Source organism: Prorops nasuta, unplaced genomic scaffold (assembly GCF_024137725.1).
Source record: "Prorops nasuta isolate Cenicafe-Biocafe unplaced genomic scaffold, Cenicafe_Pnas_1.2 PNAS00009, whole genome shotgun sequence".
NCBI classification, from domain to species: Eukaryota; Metazoa; Arthropoda; class Insecta; order Hymenoptera; family Bethylidae; genus Prorops; species Prorops nasuta.
The window spans coordinates 2939421-2962682 of NW_027116806.1; the positions used below are offsets into that span (position 1 = coordinate 2939421).

A 23262-nucleotide genomic window follows, 5' to 3' on the forward strand; every position below is an offset into this window, starting at 1 on the left:
TGAGAGTAATTGGTGCTAAAAAGAAACGTGGTATGCAAGACGACAATGTCAGCTTTGAATGTATGCTTGATTGTAGCTTATTCAAAGCTTTGCGAATCGCTTGTCCAGTCTTGCCCCAGTATCAACTCAAGTAGTTGATGACACTAGTGAAGTCTGGCAAGGTCAGATGGTGGTAAAAGTCAAATGTTGTGTAACGCTATTCCCGTCAGTGTGAGGGGCCACTCACACTACGGGTTTTCTCATTACCTTCGCCCGTCCTTATTTATCGGTATCAGGGCGCCAGTTAGTAGGTTGGGTGGCCAACAACCCTACGTTATCACTGGAGCCTTTCAACCCCATTCTCTATGCATCTTATAGGGCCCTGCGGTCAAGCATTTGGACGTTAGCGGTAGCCAGGGTTGCTTAGTATGCTAGTTCGTGGAGAGAGGGGAGGGTTCTTTGCGGAAGTCCGAGCCTCGCAGACCTATCTGCTGAGGGGCATACATTTATCCCTCACCACCCACACACAGGTGGAGGTGAGGAGTGCGGGAACATGCGGTATCATTGCCAAGCATAGTGTTTGCCAGGAGCGGACCACCACGGAGGCAATGTTCGCGGCCCGTCCAGGCAGAGCGCAAGCCTATGGGATTACGGAGGGCACCGGGACACATTCCAACGGGCTAACTACGCCCCTGCACAACCCACTATGCATTGGCCGGTATTCCGTCGTGACGTACGTGCAGGCTGGCCTATAGTTCACGACTCACGTACGCGAACGGACCGATGGCTGTCTGAGTGCCGCGTCCCGCGCTCACCAGCACGCACGGCACATCAGCACAGTCCCATGGTCGCGTTCCGACTGCCTGCTATGGCAGACTGCGCACGACTTCCGCGCAGCCTGCTTGAAGCGCGTAACTAGCGTTCAAGCCAGATTCAATGTTCTATCTCCCCTCCACGTGGGGACTTATAGACACGGTCATTCTTTTTAGGACTCCCCGAGGCCGCTTCTCCTTATCTCAGGTTGCCTGGGTTGTTTGGCATGGCCCTGCCTTATTTCCCAGGACAATCTGGACATCGCTTCCTGGAGTGCCGGTCTTTTCATCCGGGCCTCTGTCAGTCAACGGGGTCTATCCTTGACGTTAGCTATAATCCACTCGTGAGTAGGGATGTTCAGTTCATATTAAAGAATCGAATCGACTTAATAATCGAGACAAAGGAATCGTTTTCATAAGAATCATTTAAATAATGGCCATGTTCCATTATTGACTCTGAATACTAGTAATCTATAGTTAGCGTTACATTAAGGTAGTAGTCTAGTAAATCGACCGATTTTGCAAGGTATTCTTCGGGAATTTTTTTGACTACCTAAATGAAGTGCAAAATCTCTGAAAATTTTATATGTTATTAATACTATATTGAATTATACAAAAATATAAATTTTTTTTATTTTTTACGATATTTTATTTAAATTATATGGGTTCAAAGTAGGTGAAAAAAAAAATATATGCTACTGGCCCGTGAGGTATCTCCAGTTTGGGTAATCGAAAATAAAAAAATGCAATGGATTATTGTTCAGTACGATTATCATTCTGGCAGGTACTAAAAAAATTAATTTAGTTGAAAAATAATAAAATGGCGGATTTCGAAAGGAAAAGATACAATTTTTAGTGTAAATTGGGCTGTAAATTGAAAAGTAATGAATGAAAAACATTGATTCTAGTACCCGCCAGAATTACAGATGTGTAGAACAACCTGTAAAAATTTCAGCCCGATCGGTTGAACAGAAAATCTGTTATGCCTCGGGCCGACCGAGAAAACGTGGTTTCGAGAAAAACGCGTTTAAATTTTGGCTAACAGAACTTTCATCCTCACACTAATCGTCGATCCCCGGTGCGTGCAACAAGCTTTAGGTCTCTTCATACGTGTCAAACGCGGGTATATCTGGTTATATTCTTTCGTATATCAAAAGGTATACGAAACTTCAAGGAAATATAAAGGTAATGAGTCATAATAGTGATGAATAACCGTTAGCAGTTGTCGTGCACCTTACAGCGTTCAATTATGCGGCGCTCTCGAACATATGTTATATTTTTGTTAATATTTTGAATATCGGTTTAAAATTTATACACCATCTTCTCATGTTGGTATACCATCGAAATATGAAAAAAAAATCGACCCAATCAACTAGACTACTACCTTAAATATAGCTTTTCAGTACTCGCAGTCAATAGCGGAACACGACCATAATAAAAAAAGGCAGAGTACGCATGCGTAAATAAATTCTGTCATATTTAATATGTATTTTTAGGTTATAAAAATTGTAAAAAAATTCTTAAAAAGCTTGAAGGGCGTGAAATAAAATAATGAAACAGCAATTCTGTGTGAATTTTCCTTGTATTAACCAAGGTAATTGTACTTTATTAAACTTTTTAAGATTTCCTATATTTTATATTTAATAAAATATAAAGTTTCAATCATTAAACACAAATTATGTACTAAATGTAAAATATAGTTTTATATAGCTCCTGTAATTTCTCATAATTAAGGAATTAAGATATACATATAAGGTTCATACTTTCAATCAAAGTAAAATATTCTATTTTCAATTCCAATTAATACTTTTATATCCCTTTAACTTCGCTATAAGAAATATTGATTTTAAAATATATTTTCCTATACATTAGAGGTAGTATAGAGACCGTGCATACCAAGACAATGACAGTGAGATAAGAATGTATATTGGTGTATATGCATACTATCAGCGCAAACTATCGGTCAATTTTCACAGTTTTTCAGTGTAATTTATTTATAGTATACAGTTATACATTGACACTTCGCTATCATTGTGTTGGTGTGCACGGTCTCTATAAGCATATGCGACTTTTGCATTAAAATAAATATTAACTCTTACCTAAAATTTCATGAGCTTAAATTTATTTGCCAACCTTTTGCTGAAAGTGAATTTAAAAATAAAAGCTGCTGCAGATGCTGTGATGACATCCGATTTCTTGAATCACTTAATATGTTGCCGGCTTTTCAGAATATTCGTTCTGAAGGTACCGATGTGGCCACAACTATTAAATATTTTTTAGCAATTCTTTTGAATGTCAAATATACTGTCCCTTGGCCTTTTAACCAATATTTTATTGGATCTTCTTTTCGGTTTAAAAGTGTCTGGTCCAAATAGTGTTTTAAGTCAATTGGTAAGTCATTTACATTTTGTTGAGCTATTTGATTGTTTTTATTTTTGAGTAACGTTTCATGGATGTACCATAAATCTTGGTCTTCACTTAGCAGCTCTGTGACACTATTGTCAGTATGCAAATTCATTGTGAAGGTTCATTATTAACTCTATTATCAAAATCAAACTCTTTCATTAACCTAAAGATTTCAACAATAGCACTAGAGCATGGTATAGGCTTTAGGTGGAGTTTTTTGAACCGGGGATCCAATATAGTAGAAATGGCTATTATACTATTATTATCCACTTGTCCCAATTTGTGCGTAATAGATTCATTAAAGCAATCACGTAAAAGCTTGGCAACTAGCGTTCTGAGACTTTCTTTTAGAGTTTCCAGCTTACTCTTTAAGCAATTAATTAGAGGAATGACTTTACTTACTGTGACAAACTTTTCTGCACATAGTTCTTTGGTTAAAATCTCTAATGGTTGCAACACCTTCATTATCTCATTTGCTAATTGCAATTCTGGTGCTGTTATCATTTGTGGAGAATCCGGAATATTTAACAAAATAGAACTAACTTCTTTGGAAATTAATATATATATTTCCAGCATATAATTTGTGGAGTTCCAGCGAGTTTCCACACTTTGTATTAATTTCAAATTGTTCATTTTACGTAATTCATCAGCAGCTATAACTAAATGTTTAAAATATATAACAATCTTTTTTATTTTTGCACATAATGCCATGGCTTCTGGAGATTTTAAAATGTTTTCAGCAACCAAATTTACTGAATGAGCTAAACATGCTATGTGCTTTTTTTCTCCAAAAGTGTCTTTAATTGCCTTTTTTATATTAGTCGCGATATCAGTGATAAATGCTACTACTTTCTCACTTAGTATATGCCAATCTTCAATAATTTGCTTAATCCATCTTCCTAATACATCTGACGTATGCCTCTCATGCAATTCCGTAACACCAATCATTGTAGAGTTTATTTCACTTTCATATTCGTAATGAATTGTTATTCCAATATAACTAACTGTATTTAGGGTATCGGTCCATATATCAGACGTTATAGAAAAGAAATCAATTGATTCAAGTTTAACTTTTTTACATTCAGAAAGATAATTATATTTTTCTTTAATCTTATTAGTTATAGGCTTTCTACCCGGTACATTGTATAATGGTGCAGCAACCTTCATTAGATATCTAAAACCTTCCTTATCCACTGTTTTAAAAGGTAGATTATCTTTCGCAATCATGTACATGATTGCATTTGTAATTTCACTAGCTTCGACTCCTCCATCTGAAACAATAGTTTTTATATTTTTAGGTGTACTATTCATTGTTACATATATTGATATATTACCTTCAAAAGATCTTATTCTTGAATATGAATGATCAATTCTTGGCTGTAACACAGTATGTTCATTGCCTTTGCTTGAATTTGAGGTGTTGCTTCCTTGTAAATCTGGTGATGATACTAAAGATTCATCACAATAATCATTTGTATCAATTGCCATGGATATTGCAGAAGAGTGTGATGTAGAAGCCATAGAGATTAAGGAATTTGATTCCTTTCATGGCAAAGTTGGTTGTGTAATAACCGATTCAATAAATGAAAAAGAAAAATGACAAGCCTACTTAAAATTTAGAAATTTAATCAAATATTTATTAAAAACATTTATTTACCATATTTCCTTGAGTTAAAATTGTTTGAGCATTTTTATTTAAATTATGATTGCGCAATAAATGATTTCTTAGATTAGTGGTTCCACCACCTTTACCACCTGACTTGAATTCTCTGTTACAAATTTGGCAAGTACCTCCATTTGCGGTTTTAACAAAGAATTTCCAAATTAAAGATTGTTTTATTTTTGGCACTGCAATTAAATACAGAAGTTTTTAAATGATATTACTAACAGTAATTAAGCCAATATTATACGTAAAAAACAACTATAAAATTAAAAACAAAGGCATTATGAACACCTAGGATTAAAGGATTAATATATAATTACTTTTAAGCTTGTAATTTTCTATTTATAATAGGCAAAAGCTCCAAAATAACAAATCAGCTGTTTAATCTTCTAAGTTATAAATAATAATAGGATAATGTAGAAATGTGAAAAATGCTGTTGGGAAGAAAGGAATATATTTATCAGAATGCAGATGAATATAAATTTAGGACAGAGTTATGAAGTGATCGATACAGAATATAAAGCATGATTTAGATTGCCTGATTAATTTAATTATTAAATAAATATGCAGCTTATATCTGAATATAATAAGTCATACTTACAAGAAACAATCTGATTCAATACAGATGAAATACTGTGATAACTATCGAAATATTCTCTTCTGCTGCAATCTATATAACTGCAGTTTGACTATTAAAATTACTTAGAAATAAAATTTTAGATTATTAGAGTTTAAAATATAAATATGTATATAGTTCTAGAGCATTTATATAACAGTATATACTTACAAATTATTAATTTAATATAATTTGATATATTATAAATAGTATACGAGTAATAAATCCACATAGAATCATATTATATGTAGGAAACCCGAAAAATTTGATCGAATTAAATCAGTTACAAAATTTATACAAATTTTATAGCTCTAAAAGATATATGCACTTTATGTATACAAGCATTATAATTTATAGCCTGGAAGGACTGGAACTTGCAACTTAAGCATTGGGCCGTATTCAAAAATTCACTGATAGCTGTGCTTGTAAATTTTGGAATATGTGTAACTATATATATATTATGTATAATTATTTTATCGATCTTCTATCTCGATTTTTAATATAAAGAATCGATTCCTAAAATAATCGAGCTCTTGAGATCAGGTTCAAAAAATCGAATCATTAGGTTAAAAGAATCGATTTTTTGAAGAATCGAATCGAAATCGAACATCCCTACTCGTGAGCCTATCTCATGAGTCGGTAACGTAGGGATTAATAATATCCACTGTTCGGTAGCTTTTACAAACTTTATTCGATATCGTGAATACGTAACGGAGAACTTCGTTACAAGGCACACAAAAAAAGAAAAATTTTATGAACCAGAGGGTAAAACCCACTATTCTTAGGTTTTTATGGTCGCTAAAAGCGAATATGATCATAAAAAAGAATTTAATATATCCATTTTTCCGCTAGCAACCCCCTTACCACCCCTTAAAGTGGGTCAAAATTTAGATTTTTCTATAAAATTAAGATGTATGTGTATTCTATTTTTTCGAATGCTGAAATTGAGGATAATAACAAAAAATGAATTTAATCCCTTTCTCACCCATTAGCACCCCCTTACCACCCCTTGAAAAGGGTTGAAATCACAATTTTTATATAAAATAAAGATGTATTTCATAACATAGTGTATACGCATCTCATTAAGGCGCAAAAAGTAAAGCAGATAAAAGCAGCTTGAACCGATTCTGTGATGCCTAGGTATCCTTGGCCATATGTAACAATCAAACACAAGCTATGTCTCACTTATTAAGCTATAATATGAACGCAAGGTGTCAGTTCGTGTAGCCTATTGGCTAAGGGAGCTGCATCTGTCAGACGTCTGCGTAAGAGAGATAATATATTGTTGAACCGAGGAGGAATGTTGGACAAATACGATACACTCATAGCTACACCAATTTTATCTTACGCGACCTTATAAATTTCTATAAACCAATTTTTAAACAATTTGGTGGCCTTAATGCCATTTACTTCTAAGGTTTTCATATATGTCCGCCATCTTGGATCCGCCATTTCGTAGGTTCAGAATTATTTGGATGTGGTTGCAGATATGCGTCCTTAAGAATGCTTTCCAATCCATTTTCAATAAGATTTTGTAATTCTAGCAGCAATTTTTTCTACGTTTTGGCAAACGTCCGCCATCTTGGTAACGCTATTTTACACATTCGAAATAAATTCTATTTTTTTCCAGATATACAGCCAGAAAAACACTTTATATCTATTTTTAAACGAATTTGGTTATTTTCATGGTATTTGTATCGGGTTTTGGTTAAAAGACAGCCATTTTGGATCAACCATTTTGTGATTTCAGTTTTTTAAACCATTTCTTCGATCTGCAAACTGGCTTACTACTTTTAAGTGCTTTAACACTAAAATTGTCTCGATCATTTGATATAAGATTGAACTTTTTGATCCATCAGTAGCAAATATCTTGATTATAGTCGTCATATTGTCATCACGATTTTGATTTTTACAAAAATGCATACGGAAATTTTAAGCTTATGATCCGACTATAAAATTGAATTCTTCTATGTATTTTTAAATGCCTTCAAATATTTAGCGATAGCACTTATCCGGTTGACATGGAACGGCCCAAATACATCTCAATTTTATAAAGAAATTGAAACTTCGACCTTCTTCAAGGGATGCTAAAGGGGTGCTAATGGGTGAGAAAGGGATTAAATTCATTCTTCGTTATTATCCTCAATTTCAGCATTCCAAAAAGCAGACATACACATACACCTTAATTTTATACAAAAATATAAATTTCGACCCACTTTAAGGAGTGATAAAGGGGTGCTAGCGAAAAAATAGGAAATTGAACTTATTTTTTGTGGTCATATTTGATTTCAGCGACCACAAAAACCAAAGAATAGCGGGGTCTACCCTCTGGTTCATAAAATATTTCTTTTTTTTGTGTGCTTGTGAAAAATGCAAATATTTAAAATTTACCTGTATGTAAACTTTCTTCTACATGAATTTTTGTGTTACTAGTATTTCTTTCACTCCAAAAACCATAATTTTTTTATTAGTAATCTCATCGGAATCATTTATATCATTATCTGTATCATTCACTGATATTATATTCAGATTATGCTTACTTGATGAACCTATTAAAATGCAAAAGTATATAATTTTATTGAAATTTAATACAACAAAATAATTAGCTTACTTTGAATATTAGGTATAATTTTCTTTTTAGTTCCACAATTCATATTCATGTTAGTGTACAGTTTATATCTTAAAAAATCCACTGATATATTCTTATCAATAATATTACTTTCTCCGCTTTCAATATCTTAAGGGGATCCATTGCGCGTCGAAAAAGTACTTCCAAATTATCTTCTACATATTTAAAAATTTGAATATATTCATAGGGACCAAATTGGCTCGTATTGATCTGCTTAATTAACGTAAAGGTTTATTTTTTGGATTAAAAAAAAAAAATTTTTTACATCGGATATTAATAATAATATTTTATTTCCCATCAATAATTTCGAAAAAAGGAGCCTTTACGACGCTGCGCCAAACTTCAACGAGTAATTTAATACCAACAAGAAGCAAATATTCCTAAAATGTAGAAGATTTTTTGAAATACTATTGTAGCGCAAAACAAGGAAAAATGTGCAAATTTGCCATTGTTGCGCTACAACAGTATTTCCAAAAAATCTTCTACATTTATGGGAATATTTGCTTCTTGTTGGTCTTAAATTACTCGTTGAAGTTTGGCGCAGCGTCGTAAAGGCTCCCTTTTTCGAAATTATTAATGGGAAATAAAATATTATTATTAATATCCGATTTAAAAATTTTTTTTGTATCCAAAAAATAAGCCTTTACGTTAATTATGCAGATCAATACGAGCCAATTTGGTCCCTATAAATATATTTAAATTTTTAAAGTTGTAGAAGATAAATTGGATGTACTTTCTCGACGCGCAATGCATCCCCTTAATTATTTCAAATGCACTATTCCAAATCGTAGATACACTTAAAATTGGCTTTATAAACTTAACTCCTGCAGCATCGCACCAGTTTTCTTAATTTTAATAATAATTGTTCGGATTTTTTAACTAAAAGAGTTTAAAGTCCCTGTTTCCTCATTATCATTAGTTCCTTCATCATTCTCTTCATTTTCGGTTTCTGACCGACTACCCACATTATCTTCCCTTGCCGAATCAATATTGAGCAATTTTTATGCGTCTTGTGCTTTTTAAACTTAAAATGTGCGCGATACATTTAAAGTGTTGAGCTTCACAATCAAATTGTAGTTTATTTGCTGCTATAACTTCTATTAATTCTCTCATAAAAGTAGTGTTGGAAGATATTTTATCAATAGTGATACCTTGAATTTTGTTTTCTATGCAGTAATCTTTCAATGAATTAAAGATGTTGGAGATTGGAGTGTCGGTACGAGCGGTCTGGGTCTCTCAGGCTGTCTCGCTGCCGCTCACACTCTGTCTCTCTTTGTCCTACCTCCAACAGAGGTCGATAGGTGGCCCACGGCGCAGAGCTCTCTCTTGCCGTTATGATTTGGGCCCATTGTACATATAAATGCCCAAGAGTTCCGTGATAAGCGCGGATCGTTTAAATCCGTCTAGACTCTAGACTCTGTAAATTCTTTGGATAATTAGCAGCTTAGCCATTCCTTCCCTCTCTGCGACACCACTAGGACTCCTAGCTCGCACTCCTCCTCCATTGTCGTCATCTTGGTCTCCAGGAGAACCCCATCCTTTTCTGCTCTAACTTCGTTGCCTGGGAATCTCAGGTGCGGAGTATCCTACCCTGGGACCTGGGGTTTTGGCCAAGGTTGGGATTGCCTAGCTTTTAGGTGTCATTGTGGGTGGTTCTTGCTCTATACTCAGTGAGCGATCTTTATCACATGTACATATTCATATTCTGTATTGATCAGAGTAAAATAAACAGATTTTCTACCAGTTATACTCAGCGTTATTTTGTCTCCTACAGTTCTCCTATCCTATAGTTATTAGAAGATATCATCCGATCATCTTTCCAACAAAAGAACATCTTGGCAACATTTTTTCCAGTATGATTACCGTGCGATAGTACAAAATCCAGCACTATTGAATGCAATTTCCAATCATCGCCCATAAAATGAGCTGTATTAACATAATACGATTTACAACCAACAAAGGTCCAACCGTCAATTGTACATGATATTTTAGATTTATTGGATTGTAATTTTTTTTTTACTTTTTCTTGCATTTCTGAAAAATAGGAAACCTCAATTTGTCTCATGGTATCCTTTCTTGATATTTGGAACACTGGGTTTAATTCATGGAGGAATTCACGAATGATCTAGTCATCAAAAAAATTAAATCGAAGATATTATGCAGTCAACCATTTAATTAATTTTGCATTCAAAGTTTGTTACTTACTTTGCAATGATGTCTGAAATTAAAATATGTACCACAAATACATTATACGTAAAAACTATAAACTTCAATAATATTGATTTATATTGTATAAACGATGTACATATTAAACTATTTCAAACAGGTATCAACAAAATTGTTGCTAATTAACCCTAATTATGCACAGGTGATTTTATGTGTGTTAGTTCACTTTAGGCATACGTGTATTTTAAAACAAAGTGCATCATATTTTCTTGGAACTTTGATACTTAGTTTCATATAGAAAATAATAAATAAAGTAGATTCTTACACACAATACCACTCCTATGTCGTAAGAGTTGTAACGAAGTTCCCCGTTACGTATACGAGATACCGAATAAAAAGTATAAAAGCTACCGAACAGTGGATTTTATTAATCCCTACATTACCGACTCGTGAGATAGGCTCACGAGTGGATTATAGCTAACGTCAAGGATAGACCCCGTTGACAGGCAGAGGCCCGAATGAAAAGACCGGCGCTCCAGTAAACGATGTCCAGATTGCTCTGAGAAGTAAGGCAGGGCCATGCCAAACAACCCAGGCAACCTGAGATAAGGAGAAGCGGCCTCGGGGAGTCCTAAACAGAATGACCGTGTCCATAAGTCCCCACGAGGAGGGGAGATAGAACATGGAGTCCGGCTTGAACGCTGGTTACGCGCTTCAAGCAGGCAGCGCGAATGTCGTGTGCAGACTGCCATAGCAGGCAGTCGGAACGCGACCGTGGGTCTGTGAGCTGATGTGTCCGTGCGCGTTGGTGAGCGCGTGACGCGGCACTCAGCAAGCCATGGGTCCGTTCGCGTACGTGAGGCGCGTGCTATAGGCCAGCCTGCACGTACGTCATGACTGTATACCGGCCAATGCATAGTGGGTTATGCAGGGGCGTAGTTAGCCCGCTGAAATGTGTCCTGGTGCCCTCCGTAATCCCACAGGCTTGCGCTGTGGCTGGACGGACCGCGAACATTGCCTCCGTGGTGGTTTGCTCCTGGCGAACTCTATGTGCCATTCCACGTCAAAACGGACATATTTCGGAGCACAACACCAATTTTTTTAATATATGTTAATATATAAGAAAATACAAGACTTTTGGCACTAGTTAGAGCCAAAAATCTTTTTTCGTTCCGGAGATACGAGCTGTCAAAGTTTGCACTTTTGCTGTTTTTGGTAAAAACACGTAATCTTTGAAAATTTATATATCCTTAACGAATAAAGATAGAAGACTCTGTCTGGAACGAGAAGACTCAGGATGAATAATATTTTATTAGAAAAATATTTTAAAAAATAGTTTTGTATAATTGGTTAAAACTATTAACAATTAAAATAAACATTTGAATTAACAAATGTGTTGTCATGCTCTGACAATTATAAAAAAATATCAGGAATGTTCCTTGGAATATCCTCTATAAAGAAAAAAATTAAAACGTCTATACTCTCTTGGTGTTCATAATGAAAAAAAAATTTTATCACGACGCGCACGCCCAGAAGCGTCGTTCGAGCGGTGTAAACCGGTGAGGCGCATGCGTAATTGAGCGCGACTAATCTCTACAAGTCGGAATCCATCAATCTATGAATAATGCGAGTTAATAACATGTTTTAATTGTTTGTTTATGTTTTTATAACTATTATAAATTAACAATATATTTATTATTATTCTGCTTTATAAGCAGTCGTCATTTATTTATAAAATAATAAGAAATAAGACATTTGAACATGGCATTGAATATACAAATTATATACTAATTTATATTTACATATTTTATTAAATTATGGCAGAAGAAAATATTATTAATATGAAACTGCTATACTGAAAATATTTAACAAACTTTTACAATTGTATAATTATCTGATTGAGGAAAAGCTTTAGTTTGTAGTTGTGTTGTTGAATCTATCGTTAATAATGCACGATAATTTCTAGTTCCTTTAACTATTTTCACTCTTCAAGAAAATCTCGTTCAAATTATTTTAATTCCTATTAAAACACTTTGAACGAGATTTTTTTGAAAAGCGAAAATAATTAAAGGAACTAGAAATTATCGTGCATTTTTAATGATAGATTCAACAACACAACTACAAACTAAAGCTTTTCCTCAATCAGATAATTATACAATTGTAAAAGTTTGTTAAATATTTTCAGTATAGCAGTTTCATATTAATAATATTTTCTTCTGCCATAATTTAATAAAATATGTAAATATAAATTAGTATATAATTTGTATATTCAATGCCATGTTCAAATGTCTTATTTCTTATTATTTTGTAAATAAATATATTGTTAATTTATAATAGTTATAAAAACATAAACAAACAATTAAAACATGTTATTAACTCGCATTATTCATAGATTGATGGATTCCGACTTGTAGAGACTAGTCGCGCTCAATTACCTATGCGCCTCACCGGTTTACACCGCTCGAACGACGCTTCTGGCCGTGCGCGTCGTGATAAAATATTTTTTTTCACTATGAACACCAAGAGAGTATACGCGTTTTAATTTTTTTCTTTATAGAGGATATTCCAAGGAACATTCCTTATATTTTTTTATAATTGTCAGAGCATGACAACACATTTGTTAATTCAAATGTTTATTTTAATTGTTAATAGTTTTAACCAATTATACAAAACTATTTTTTAAAATAGTTTTCTAATAAAATATTATTCTTCCTGAGTCTTCTCGTTCCAGACAGAGTCTTCTATCTTTATTCGTTAAGGATATATAAATTTTCAAAGATTACGTGTTTTTACCAAAAACAGCAAAAGCGCAAAATTTGACAGCTCGTATCTCCGGAACGAAAAAAGATTTTTGACTCTAACTAGTGCCAAAAGTCTTGTATTTTCTTATATATTAACATATATTTAAAAAAAATCGGTGTTATACTCCGAAAAATGTCCGTTTTGACGTGGAATGGCCCAATGCTTGTCAATGATACCGCATGTTCCCGTACTCCTCACCACCACTTGTGTGTGGGTGGTGAGGGATAAATATATGCCCCTCAGCAGATATGTCTGCGAGGCTCGGACTTCCGCAAGGAACCCTCCCCTCTCTCCACGACCTAGCATACTGAGCGACCCTGGCTACCGCTACCGTCCAAATGGATGGCCGCTGGGCCGTATAAGATGCATAGAAAATGGAGTCGAAAGACTCAAATGATAACGTAGGGTTGTTGGCCACCCAACTGACCAACTGGCGCCCTGATACCGATAGATAAGGACGGGCGAAAGTAATGGGAAAACCCGTAGTGTGAGTGGCTCTCACACTGACGGGAATAACGTTACAGTGTATTTTGTAAAACGAACTTTTTCTCAAGCTATAAAGCCTCTAACATGGGCGCATAATTAACAATTTGTTGCTAACGTTTGCACTGTCGGCTGCTTGGTCGCCCGTTTATTCAATCGCGAAACGGTGCACATGTTCGAGGTTTTACAGCTCGGAAAAAAATCTATTTTGTAAAATACGTATATCTACGAAAAAAAATTACCTTACGATTTAAACTATTAAAAAAATATTAAAAATACAAGTTTCGAGATATAGCATATTTTGTGTTTTTTTATTATAAGAATAAAATATTTCCGAAAATTTGAATACAAATTTAGAAAGCTGAGGAAAAATTTTATTGAAATGATGTTTGAATATTTTTACATATATTTGTATCCCATTAGCGCGAGTTGAGAGTAGTATGTTTTTTAATTCGCGTGCCACGATGGGAGAAGTGAGGCAAAATGATCTATATACAGGTTGTATCAGCAATGATGCTGTTTTAATTTTAATCACATATTATTGAGCATAAACTAAATAGAAATGTCCTATACCATAACATTTGTAAAGGCATCATTGCTGAAATAAATCAATTTTAAACCAATAAATCAGGGCTTAGATTCAACGGAAAAAAATACTTCACTCTCACTTTCGTCGACACTTCACACTTTCGAGAAACAAAAGAAGCTCGTACTTCACTGTTCCGTATTGATACACGCACACATGTGAAACTATACCAATTATTAACAATAACTCCTGACGTCCTACATTCTTAATCCAGGCGCTGTATGAAATTTATTTTCTGCCTATTTTAAAAGGATCCTTGAAAGCACCTATTTAGTTGAAAATTCAGGGTAATGATACGGCATTATTTGTAGATTCATTTAGAAATCGTTTTATATTTTCGGTGACGTGACATATGAACTGCTTTAGGGTAGTAAAAAAATAAGTATTATATTAAAACAACCACTATAAGAAATTTTTTTTAAACTTACTGTTTTATCGGATAGAACAGTTTGCTGCATCATTGCAAGAGCAAAAAAAAATGACTTGAAAACAGATTTTCAAGCAAGGCCATAGTCTTTTATAGAAATTTTAACCTAAGTGGAAAGCTTATACGGGTGTCCGGTTAACTAAGGCCAAACTGGAATATTCGGATAGTGAGTGAAATTCTGAGTAAAAAAGTTTTAAGCACTTTTAGGCTAGCACCCTAAATTAAAAAGTTATTAGTGATTAAAGATCCTCACTTATATTTAAATTTGATTAGGCGAAGTATTCTATTGGTCGCGTTACTAACCCATAAACGCAAAAATTCCGTGAATGGTAATACCAGCGTTGCCAACTCCGCTATTTTGACTATGCTACGCTGTACAGTTACGTCAGTGATACCCCTTCCCCCTTCAAATTTTCTATACTGCTGCTGGCTAGCAGCTAACTTCATTTTCAGAGCTAAACGCTTGATGTCGGCATCACTCATATAACTGTACAGCGTAGCATAATCAAACTGGCGAAGTTGGCAATGCTGGGTAATACTAACACAAATACACAGGCAGTGGACTAACTCAGCTGAGTTTTGACAATTGTCGAAAGCCGAGCGGCCGAGTCTCGAGTATAAGCGATATAAGAACAATCAAAAGATAAACAATTTTAACAAAAGTCATAAGCTAAGACTGAAACTTTCGCTATTTATATTTAACAAGTGAATAATTTATATTTTCGAATTGTATATATTTTTACGACGAAAATGAATCCAAACACAACAAATTATGACTATTTTTAGCGTCTTATTAATTAATGAATACTGTTAATTATACTCTAAAGTTTACGTAATTATGTTGTGTATGGACTCATTTTCGTCGTAAAAATACGTAAAATTCGAAAATATAAATTATTAACTTGTTAAGTATAAATAGTAAAAGTTTCAATCTTAGCTTATGACTTTTGTCAAACCTGTTTATCTTTTGATTGCTCTTATATCGCTTACACTCGAGACTCGACCGCTCGGCTTTCGACAATTGTTAAAAGCTTAGCTGGGTTAGTCCACTACCTATGTATTTGTGTTAGTAATACCATTCACATAATTTTTGCATTTATGGGCTAGTAAAGCGACCAATAGAATCCTTCGCATAATCAAACCCAATTATAAGCGAGGATGTTTAATCGCTAATAACTTTTTAATTTACGGTGCTAGCCTAAAAGTGTTTCGAACTTTTTTACTCAGAAATTTATCCACTATCCGAATATCCTAGTTTGGCCACAGTTAACCGGACACCCTGGGTGGAACATTAACGCCGCACTTCTTTGAAAGGGGTGGTTCCTGAGACCTTTCTAAGCATAACGCCGTTGGCCATTTTTAAATCTACCCCCTGGTTAAGGAGAGGTAAAAGATTACATTTTGCATGCAATTATGCATGACCATTATGAATTCAGTAGTATTGGTATGTATGTTTGACAAGTGTAAGTATCAGAGAGAAGTTGCTGCTATGACGTTTCACTCTCCCTTTTTATTGATTATTTCGGAATCGGTGAGAAGTTGCTGCCGGTTTGCTATTTTGCCTTTTTATTGATTAATGGAAATTTTTGAAATTTTATTCGCACTCTTGTGCAAAAACTAATGCGTACACGCAATTTACCTACGGAATCTTGGTTAAATGTTATTGTGCGTCCCCATACAATTTAATTTCCGATGCCAAATAATTAATGAGCAAATCGGGATAATGCAAATTAAATTCTATGAGTATTCCACACTTTAAACCAAGACTGTGATACAGTCTCCAGTCAGTGAGCGCTAGCTTGGGCACCTCAGAACGCTCATTGACTGCAGCACAGTCTTGGTTTAATGTTTGGAAAATCCTCATAGAATTTTATTTGCAATATCCCGATTTGCCCATTAATTATTTGGCATCGGAAATTAAATTGTATGGGAATGTACAATAACAATTAACCAAGATTCTCCGTAGGTAAATTGCGCGTATGACTGAGTTTTTGCACGAGAACGCGAATGAAAATTCAAAATTTCCCATTAATCAATAAAAAAGGCAAAATAGCAAACCGGCAGCAACTTCTCAACGATTCCGAAAAAATCAGTAAAAGGGGAGAGTGAAACGTATAATAGCAGCAACTTCTCTGTGATACTTGCACTTATCACACGTACATACCAATACTACTGAATTCATAATTGCGAGGCATAATTGCATGCAAAATGTAATCTTTTACCTCTCCTTAACCAGGGGCTAGATTTAAAAACGGCCAATGGCCTTTTGCTTAGAAAGGTCTCAGGAATCACCACTTTCAAGGAAGTGCCGCGTTAACGATCCACCCGTATAAGGGATCCCTTTAAGAATAAATAAGCTTTTTTTTCATTTTATGAAAAGACAAGCTATAAAATTAAGAATAATTTTTGTTAATGCTGTAGATTATTATTCATAGTCTTTGCACGGTCTTAGGTACGATAAGATTTCAGATAAGTTAGTAAATATTTATGCTTGTGTCTTCAGTTTATTTGGATTTGGTTGGTGAATTTTAAATATTTCATTTTTGGTTACCATATCAAATTCTAGTCACTATAAACTAGAATGTAGCTGGTCTATCAATTAGCTAGTTTTACTAGGGCAAGTCCATTTAGGAGGTCACTATTTAAAAACTATGGACAATCTATGGCATAAAAAAAAATATCCTTAACTTTGTGGCTTGCCCTTTCATAAAATGAAAAAAGGCTTATTTATTCTCAAAGGAATCCCTGAAGCTCTCCACTTATGTCAACATTTCAGAGGAGACTATGGATTTAGATGAATATCTATTTTCCAGTCATTCGGCTCATCCAATGATGAGTAAATTGCTTTATCTGATGAAATAGTAAGATTTTCAAACATGGAAAAATAAAATTTTTTATAATCGCTTTTTTAATATAATGCTTATTTTTCGACTACCTTAGAGCAGTTCATATATCGTGTCACTGAAAAGATGAAATGGCTTCAAAATTAATCTATAAAAAAGCTTTATCGTTACCAAGAATTTTCAACTTAATAAGTGCTTTCGAGGATATTTTAAAAAAAAGGGCAGATAATAAATTTCATCAGCACCGGGATCAGGAATGTAAGACGTCATGAGGTAATGTTTATAAATGGTATAGTTTCAAATGTATGCGCATGTGGCATTACGAAACGGTGAAGTACGAGCTTTTTTTATTTATCGAAAGTGTCAAGTATCAACGAAAGTGAGAGTAAAGTAATTTTTCCGTTGAATCAAAGCCTTGATTTATCGGCTTAAAATTGATTTATCTCAGCAATGCTTTTAGGGATGTTATAGAATAGAACTTTTCTACTTTGTTTATGCTCCAGAATATGTAGTTAAAATTAAAAATATCATTGCTGATACATCCTGTTTGAGAACATTGTTAAACAAAAATTTTTGTTGTTCAAATCTACTAGATCAGATACGTTCCTTAAGAGAAGTAGAGAGTAGATAGGAATAACAAGAAAGGTTAAGGAGGTTGTGTCCAGTGTGTCAGGTCAAAAAAATCGATTTTTAAAAATATAAATCACATCTAAAGCATGTGTAGAATACGTGGATAAAACGATTTTTCAAAATTCGAAGCCGTTTAAAAGTTTCAGCCGTAAACCAGTGCATGTATACACAGTATGGGGTGCACGGAAGTTTGTTAGTTTTTCTCGAAACACGTATTTTTCAAACTGCTGCTATGATATCTCAAAAACTAGTTGACCGATTATGTCCAAATTTATTCAGCATCGTCAGTATATATATATATATATATATATAATTACAAAGTGGACTAAAATAATTAAGATTGCTTTAATAGTTTTTTTTACGAGCTAAATAGATCCCAAAAAAATGCTAAAAATTGACTTTTAATTTTTTAAAGCGTGTAACTTTTTTTGCTTTTGGAATTTTAACTTCTTTTAGTTCACTTTATAGCCCCAAGTCTCGCGATTAAGATGGTACTTGAATTTTTCATTTTAGATAAGCAGAACAGTCGCAATCATGGCAACAGTGGAGCAGCGTTTTTTAAACACCCATTTCTGTTGGTCGGCATATTTTATATTTCGTGCAAAATATTGGCATACAATTTTTTAAAACGTTGTTTTAAATGTAAATAAAGGGATATACAAATTATAGATTGTTTTAATCGAATGGTTCGCCAGAAAAAAATTCTTAAGAAAGCAATAAAAATACAGCCTTTACACTGGACGACCCCCTTAAGGACTTCGGTTCAAGATAAATCGTGACTGAGTTAAAATAATACCATTATTATTTATCATAGTGATTATACTTAAGAGTATTTACCATCGGCCATGTCTGTCGATAATAGTAGGCTACAAATTATTGATTTCTCGAACGTAGTTGGTTATTTAGCCGTCACTCTTCTTGCTACTCACACATTTATTTTTAATACGTTTTAGGACGCTCAGCATCTGGCACATAAATCCTATCATGTGAGAAGTCGATTTTAATTTTTAGTTATTGAAAAGCACAGCTTACTTTACAAAAAGTTGGAATCAGAATCTTATAATGTGAGTACCCCCCCCCTTCGTACTGTCGCACAGTTAACGTTACATTATACAGGATTCCGCAAATAAATATCTCAACATATGAACGTCACAAAACGTTTATCTCCGTATCTATTTGAGATATCGATGTTCAATCTTGCATAAAAAGCACGCTGATATAGAATACTATGATCCTTCGAAAAGGCTTCAGGCTTAAATTTAATATCTCTTTTAGTTTCCGAGATAAATGCTTATTTTGTTTATGCTCTGGGCATTTTAAGTAGTGTATCCTTTATATTGCAGACTTTCAATATACAAATGTATATATATAGTATTGCCCTGTTATATTTATAGCATAAATGAGCATAACGCCTATAGGCCTGCCAACAAGTCAGCCATTTGGTGGTTCTCCAATAGTCTAAGTGGTAGATAACAGAGACAACGTGCGCGTGTTCCACCCCTGCACGTGGCACCACTCACAGTGACGAATCGAATTAGCTTTATTACATTTCTCTTCTGTTCTCCGATCCAGCAAAACCGTCGTCTTGTCCCTTTCTTTTATATCTTCCCCTCGTTTCGTATTTCACTGGTTTTATTATCGAGGAGTCATCTATTATTTTTGCGTAGTTGAGTTTTATCGACCGTGCATTACTTAAACTATAAAAACTTGATACTGTTATTTGAACCAATAATTAACATTATTTATTAAAGTTTCATACTCTAATTTTTTGTCACTTTTATTAAATTTTTATAGGAGACAGACAGCGGAAGAGCGTGAGGCAGAAAGACAAGCGGCTAATCGACTAATGTTATCACTTCAAGCCGAAGCATTAGGTAAAGTGGCATATCCTACAGCAGCAAATCATCCTGGAACAGGTGCAACAGTGGCCAGCCTAGAGGTACAGCAGACTTCTACAAGAATAAACCATCCAGTAAACCAGTGGACTTCGCCTTACGCTCCTCCACAAACTCTTACTGAACCTATCTGCTGAACCTCCTCACAATCTTTTAACAAGCATTACTATTACTTAATTATATTAATTAGTGACTAAAATAATATGGATACCAAGTAGTATTGAATATTCTCTTAGAAGAATAAAAGATTCATTTTAAGCTTAAGAAATAAGAAGGGGCTTTCTCAAATTAATACTTTAACCAACCTATAAATAATAACCGACAAATTTATTCAAAAAATATTTTGTTTAAGTATAATTATGTATATGTTTTACGTTACTTTGAATAAGAATGATTATTTATTCAAATAGATTAGTTTAATTCAATGCGTTTAAGAGCAATAATTAAGAGGCCAAACCACTCATGGATTTTGTAAAAAAAAATGACCGTTATTTTGTTACTTTAAAATTTTCATGGGGTTTAAAAAAATAATATATTAAATTATTAAAATTCAAAAAATGTTTAAAATACCCGAACTTTGAATTTCACGACAGCTGCTCGTAGTAGGATTGATCAAATGTTGTAGTTTTAATGTCAAAGAGATAAAATTATAATTAATTTGTACATTTTTGAACATAAACTAGGTCTTCCTGATGATAATTTTTGAGCTGTGGAACCGATATACGAAGAGTTAAAAATAATTAAACGTCTTACTCGTTGCCTTATTGGCGGTTGTACGCAATAAGTAGCGACAATATTAGTTTCACTGTTCGTGCGTTAGTATTAAAAATTTTCTCAAGTAACAAATCAATGGAAGTAGAAATCAATATTACTATCTGCACATATAATGATGGCATTACGCCGATCATATATATTTTTGATGCTATGGACATAAAAGCCAGTCCTGGCAGCTAAATTTTTTCTCAGGAAGGTGACTCTCACCATCAAACCCATAGAAGAATTGCTGTCTGAAAGCGTCAAAGAAGCAAAGTTTAATTTGTAAATGTTTAGAAAGCAAGTAGAAGAGCATCATACTAATATGTAGAACTAAATGCATTGTGCAGGTATTGTTAATTAAAGGTTTGGCAAAATTATATACAATTGATTTGTACCCAGGAAGTTAAATGCGTTTTATTGGAAACCATGTTTATCAAACTAGGAGAAACGGAACTCGAACAATTCTTTACAAAACAATTTGAAACTTTAATGACATTTTCATAAATAGATTATAAATAAGAACATATAAGATTTTTTGTTTTTCATTGAGTGGCTCTTTCGTTATTTTCAATCTTCTACAGTATTTTACTTGAGCTTTTAAATTTGGCGCTGATGACATAAAATATAGAGCAATTTTTTATAGGCTATCATTGACCAGAGTCATAATGACTGCTACAAGATGTAAATTAATCTATGTCAAAATCTTTGAAAAATGTAATTACGTATTGAAACATTAACTTTAGTTAGCAAAAAAAAGAACTTCTTAGGTCAACTTTTTACAGTCTGCCATTTATTGAATGTCCAAGCAAGATTGCAAAATCCACGAAGAGCTTATTAGCAGGTGATTTTCTTGAGTATTGAAGTGAAGCACACAAATGTAAGTTAGTAAAGAAACGTGTAAATAAGAACAATTTTTTACATTCTGCCATGCATAATTTAGACTAATGCTACCATGAGGTTGACGAAATATTACAATGCAGACTGTTTGCTGATATATAATATAAATATTTCAAGAATATACCAGTTAAGTAACAAATTTCTCTTAATATCTCGGAACAAAATTTTATAGTTTGCTTCATGAATAAATGCAAAATTTTACTACAATGATTTTACCTTAAACTGTTAGTATGATTATCCACAAGGTATAAAGTGTAGGTAGATGTGATTCAAATTGGAAAAAAATAAAAATGATTTATGACCATTTTCCATAGAATATTTAGTTCTTAGAGGAAAAGAAAGAATTGGCAGACAATTTTTTAAGGAAGTAGTATTAATATTATGTATAAAAAATCCAATATACTGACCCCTGACCATTTATAATAAATGAAACAATTTTTTCCTATTTCTAATGTGTACAAGCTTTATTTCATAAAGGTTCTAATAGAAATAAATAAGAATTAATCTGTGAAATTAAGAAATACAAATTTTGTTTCATATAATATAGATGAATATTTAATAACCCATTGTCATATCCAATTCTATTTCATCATATGATGCTTTCATGTCTGTATCTAAACCGACACCCTTATTCAAATCATGATCAACCTAATTATCATAATTATTATCATAATAGTCGCTAGCTTGGTGAATATTTCCATCGTCTTCTGTTGAATCTGAAAATAATTTTTCTAATGTTATTATTAATTTGTCCAATTAAGTACAAAAGTTTAAATATATTTGAAAAAATTGTTTACAATGGAAATAAATGAACATGTAAACAAGATTTATTTTGTTATTAATCGTTTCTTAATTATTTGGAGCTGTGAAATTCTACATACTTCTTAACATTAATAATAATGGATATGCTTATAATAATACAATTTTTTGAGTTTAAATTAAGAATATAAAATGTTGCTTAAATTGCATGTTCTATTCTACAGTATTATCTTTAATTATAAAATTTGTCTTAATACAGTAATCAGTCCTCTGACACTCCTATTAAATTCCATGATCCAGATGTTACCCACTATTGTCCAGAAATCGCCAGAAATACTAGGTAGCGCTAAAGGTATGTTGGTGGCAGTTAGCGAGATTAGGTTGGGTTCATGTGTGTGTATCTTTAATTTTTCGTAGGAATCGAGAATATTTTTAAATTGATGTAAATTAAATCCACTTATAAAATATTAGTATAAAACTGATTTTATTACTGTTCAGTACGATTAAATTTGATGCAGCTTTACCCACACATTATTTTTTAGAAACTTTTTGGTGGACTAAATTGGTCTAATTTATTAAAATTAAAATAAAAAAAGAAGGTAAGAGCTCATTATATTTCAATTTATTTTATTTTATTAGCATATTTTTTTAATATGACCTTATTTGCCCTTATTAAATAGAAATTGCCTAACAGCAGCTTATGGTCATTTACATTCAGTATATAATTACTTTTATTCTTATTCGGTTCTGTATGTGTTATCATGCCTTGTTGCATAGTTTCAGGATGCAAATCAGGATATCGGTCTAACAAAGAAAAAAAGCATCTTTTTTCTGTACCTAGAGATCTATCAATTTTAACTTTATTGCAGAAAGCAATTCAGAGAGGTAATGTAAAGTCTGGTCAATTTGTATG

At 33.3% G+C, this 23262-nt stretch overlaps 2 protein-coding genes across 2 annotated transcripts in view; one reads left to right on the forward strand and one right to left on the reverse strand.

The window, feature by feature from the left end:
* C15 (homeobox protein C15) overlaps positions 1-20074 on the forward strand; it is a 393740-nt gene extending 373666 nt beyond the window's left edge. Inside the window, exon 3 of the mRNA XM_066731730.1 lies at positions 19837-20074. Coding sequence (XP_066587827.1) covers positions 19837-20074 — 238 coding nt within the window. The remainder of the gene's footprint in view (positions 1-19836) is intronic.
* On the reverse strand, positions 3306-4718 carry LOC136776449 (E3 SUMO-protein ligase ZBED1-like). The gene has a single exon (XM_066731981.1). The coding sequence runs from the start codon at positions 4716-4718 to the stop codon at positions 3306-3308; it is 1413 nt and encodes a 470-aa protein (XP_066588078.1).
* Positions 20075-23262: the final 3188 nt, after the last annotated feature.

What these genes read in the sequence shown, in the direction of transcription:
- LOC136776449 (XM_066731981.1), bottom strand. Translation starts at nt 4,718, where the DNA reads ATGGCTTCTACATCACACTCTTCTGCAATATCCATGGCAATTGATACA.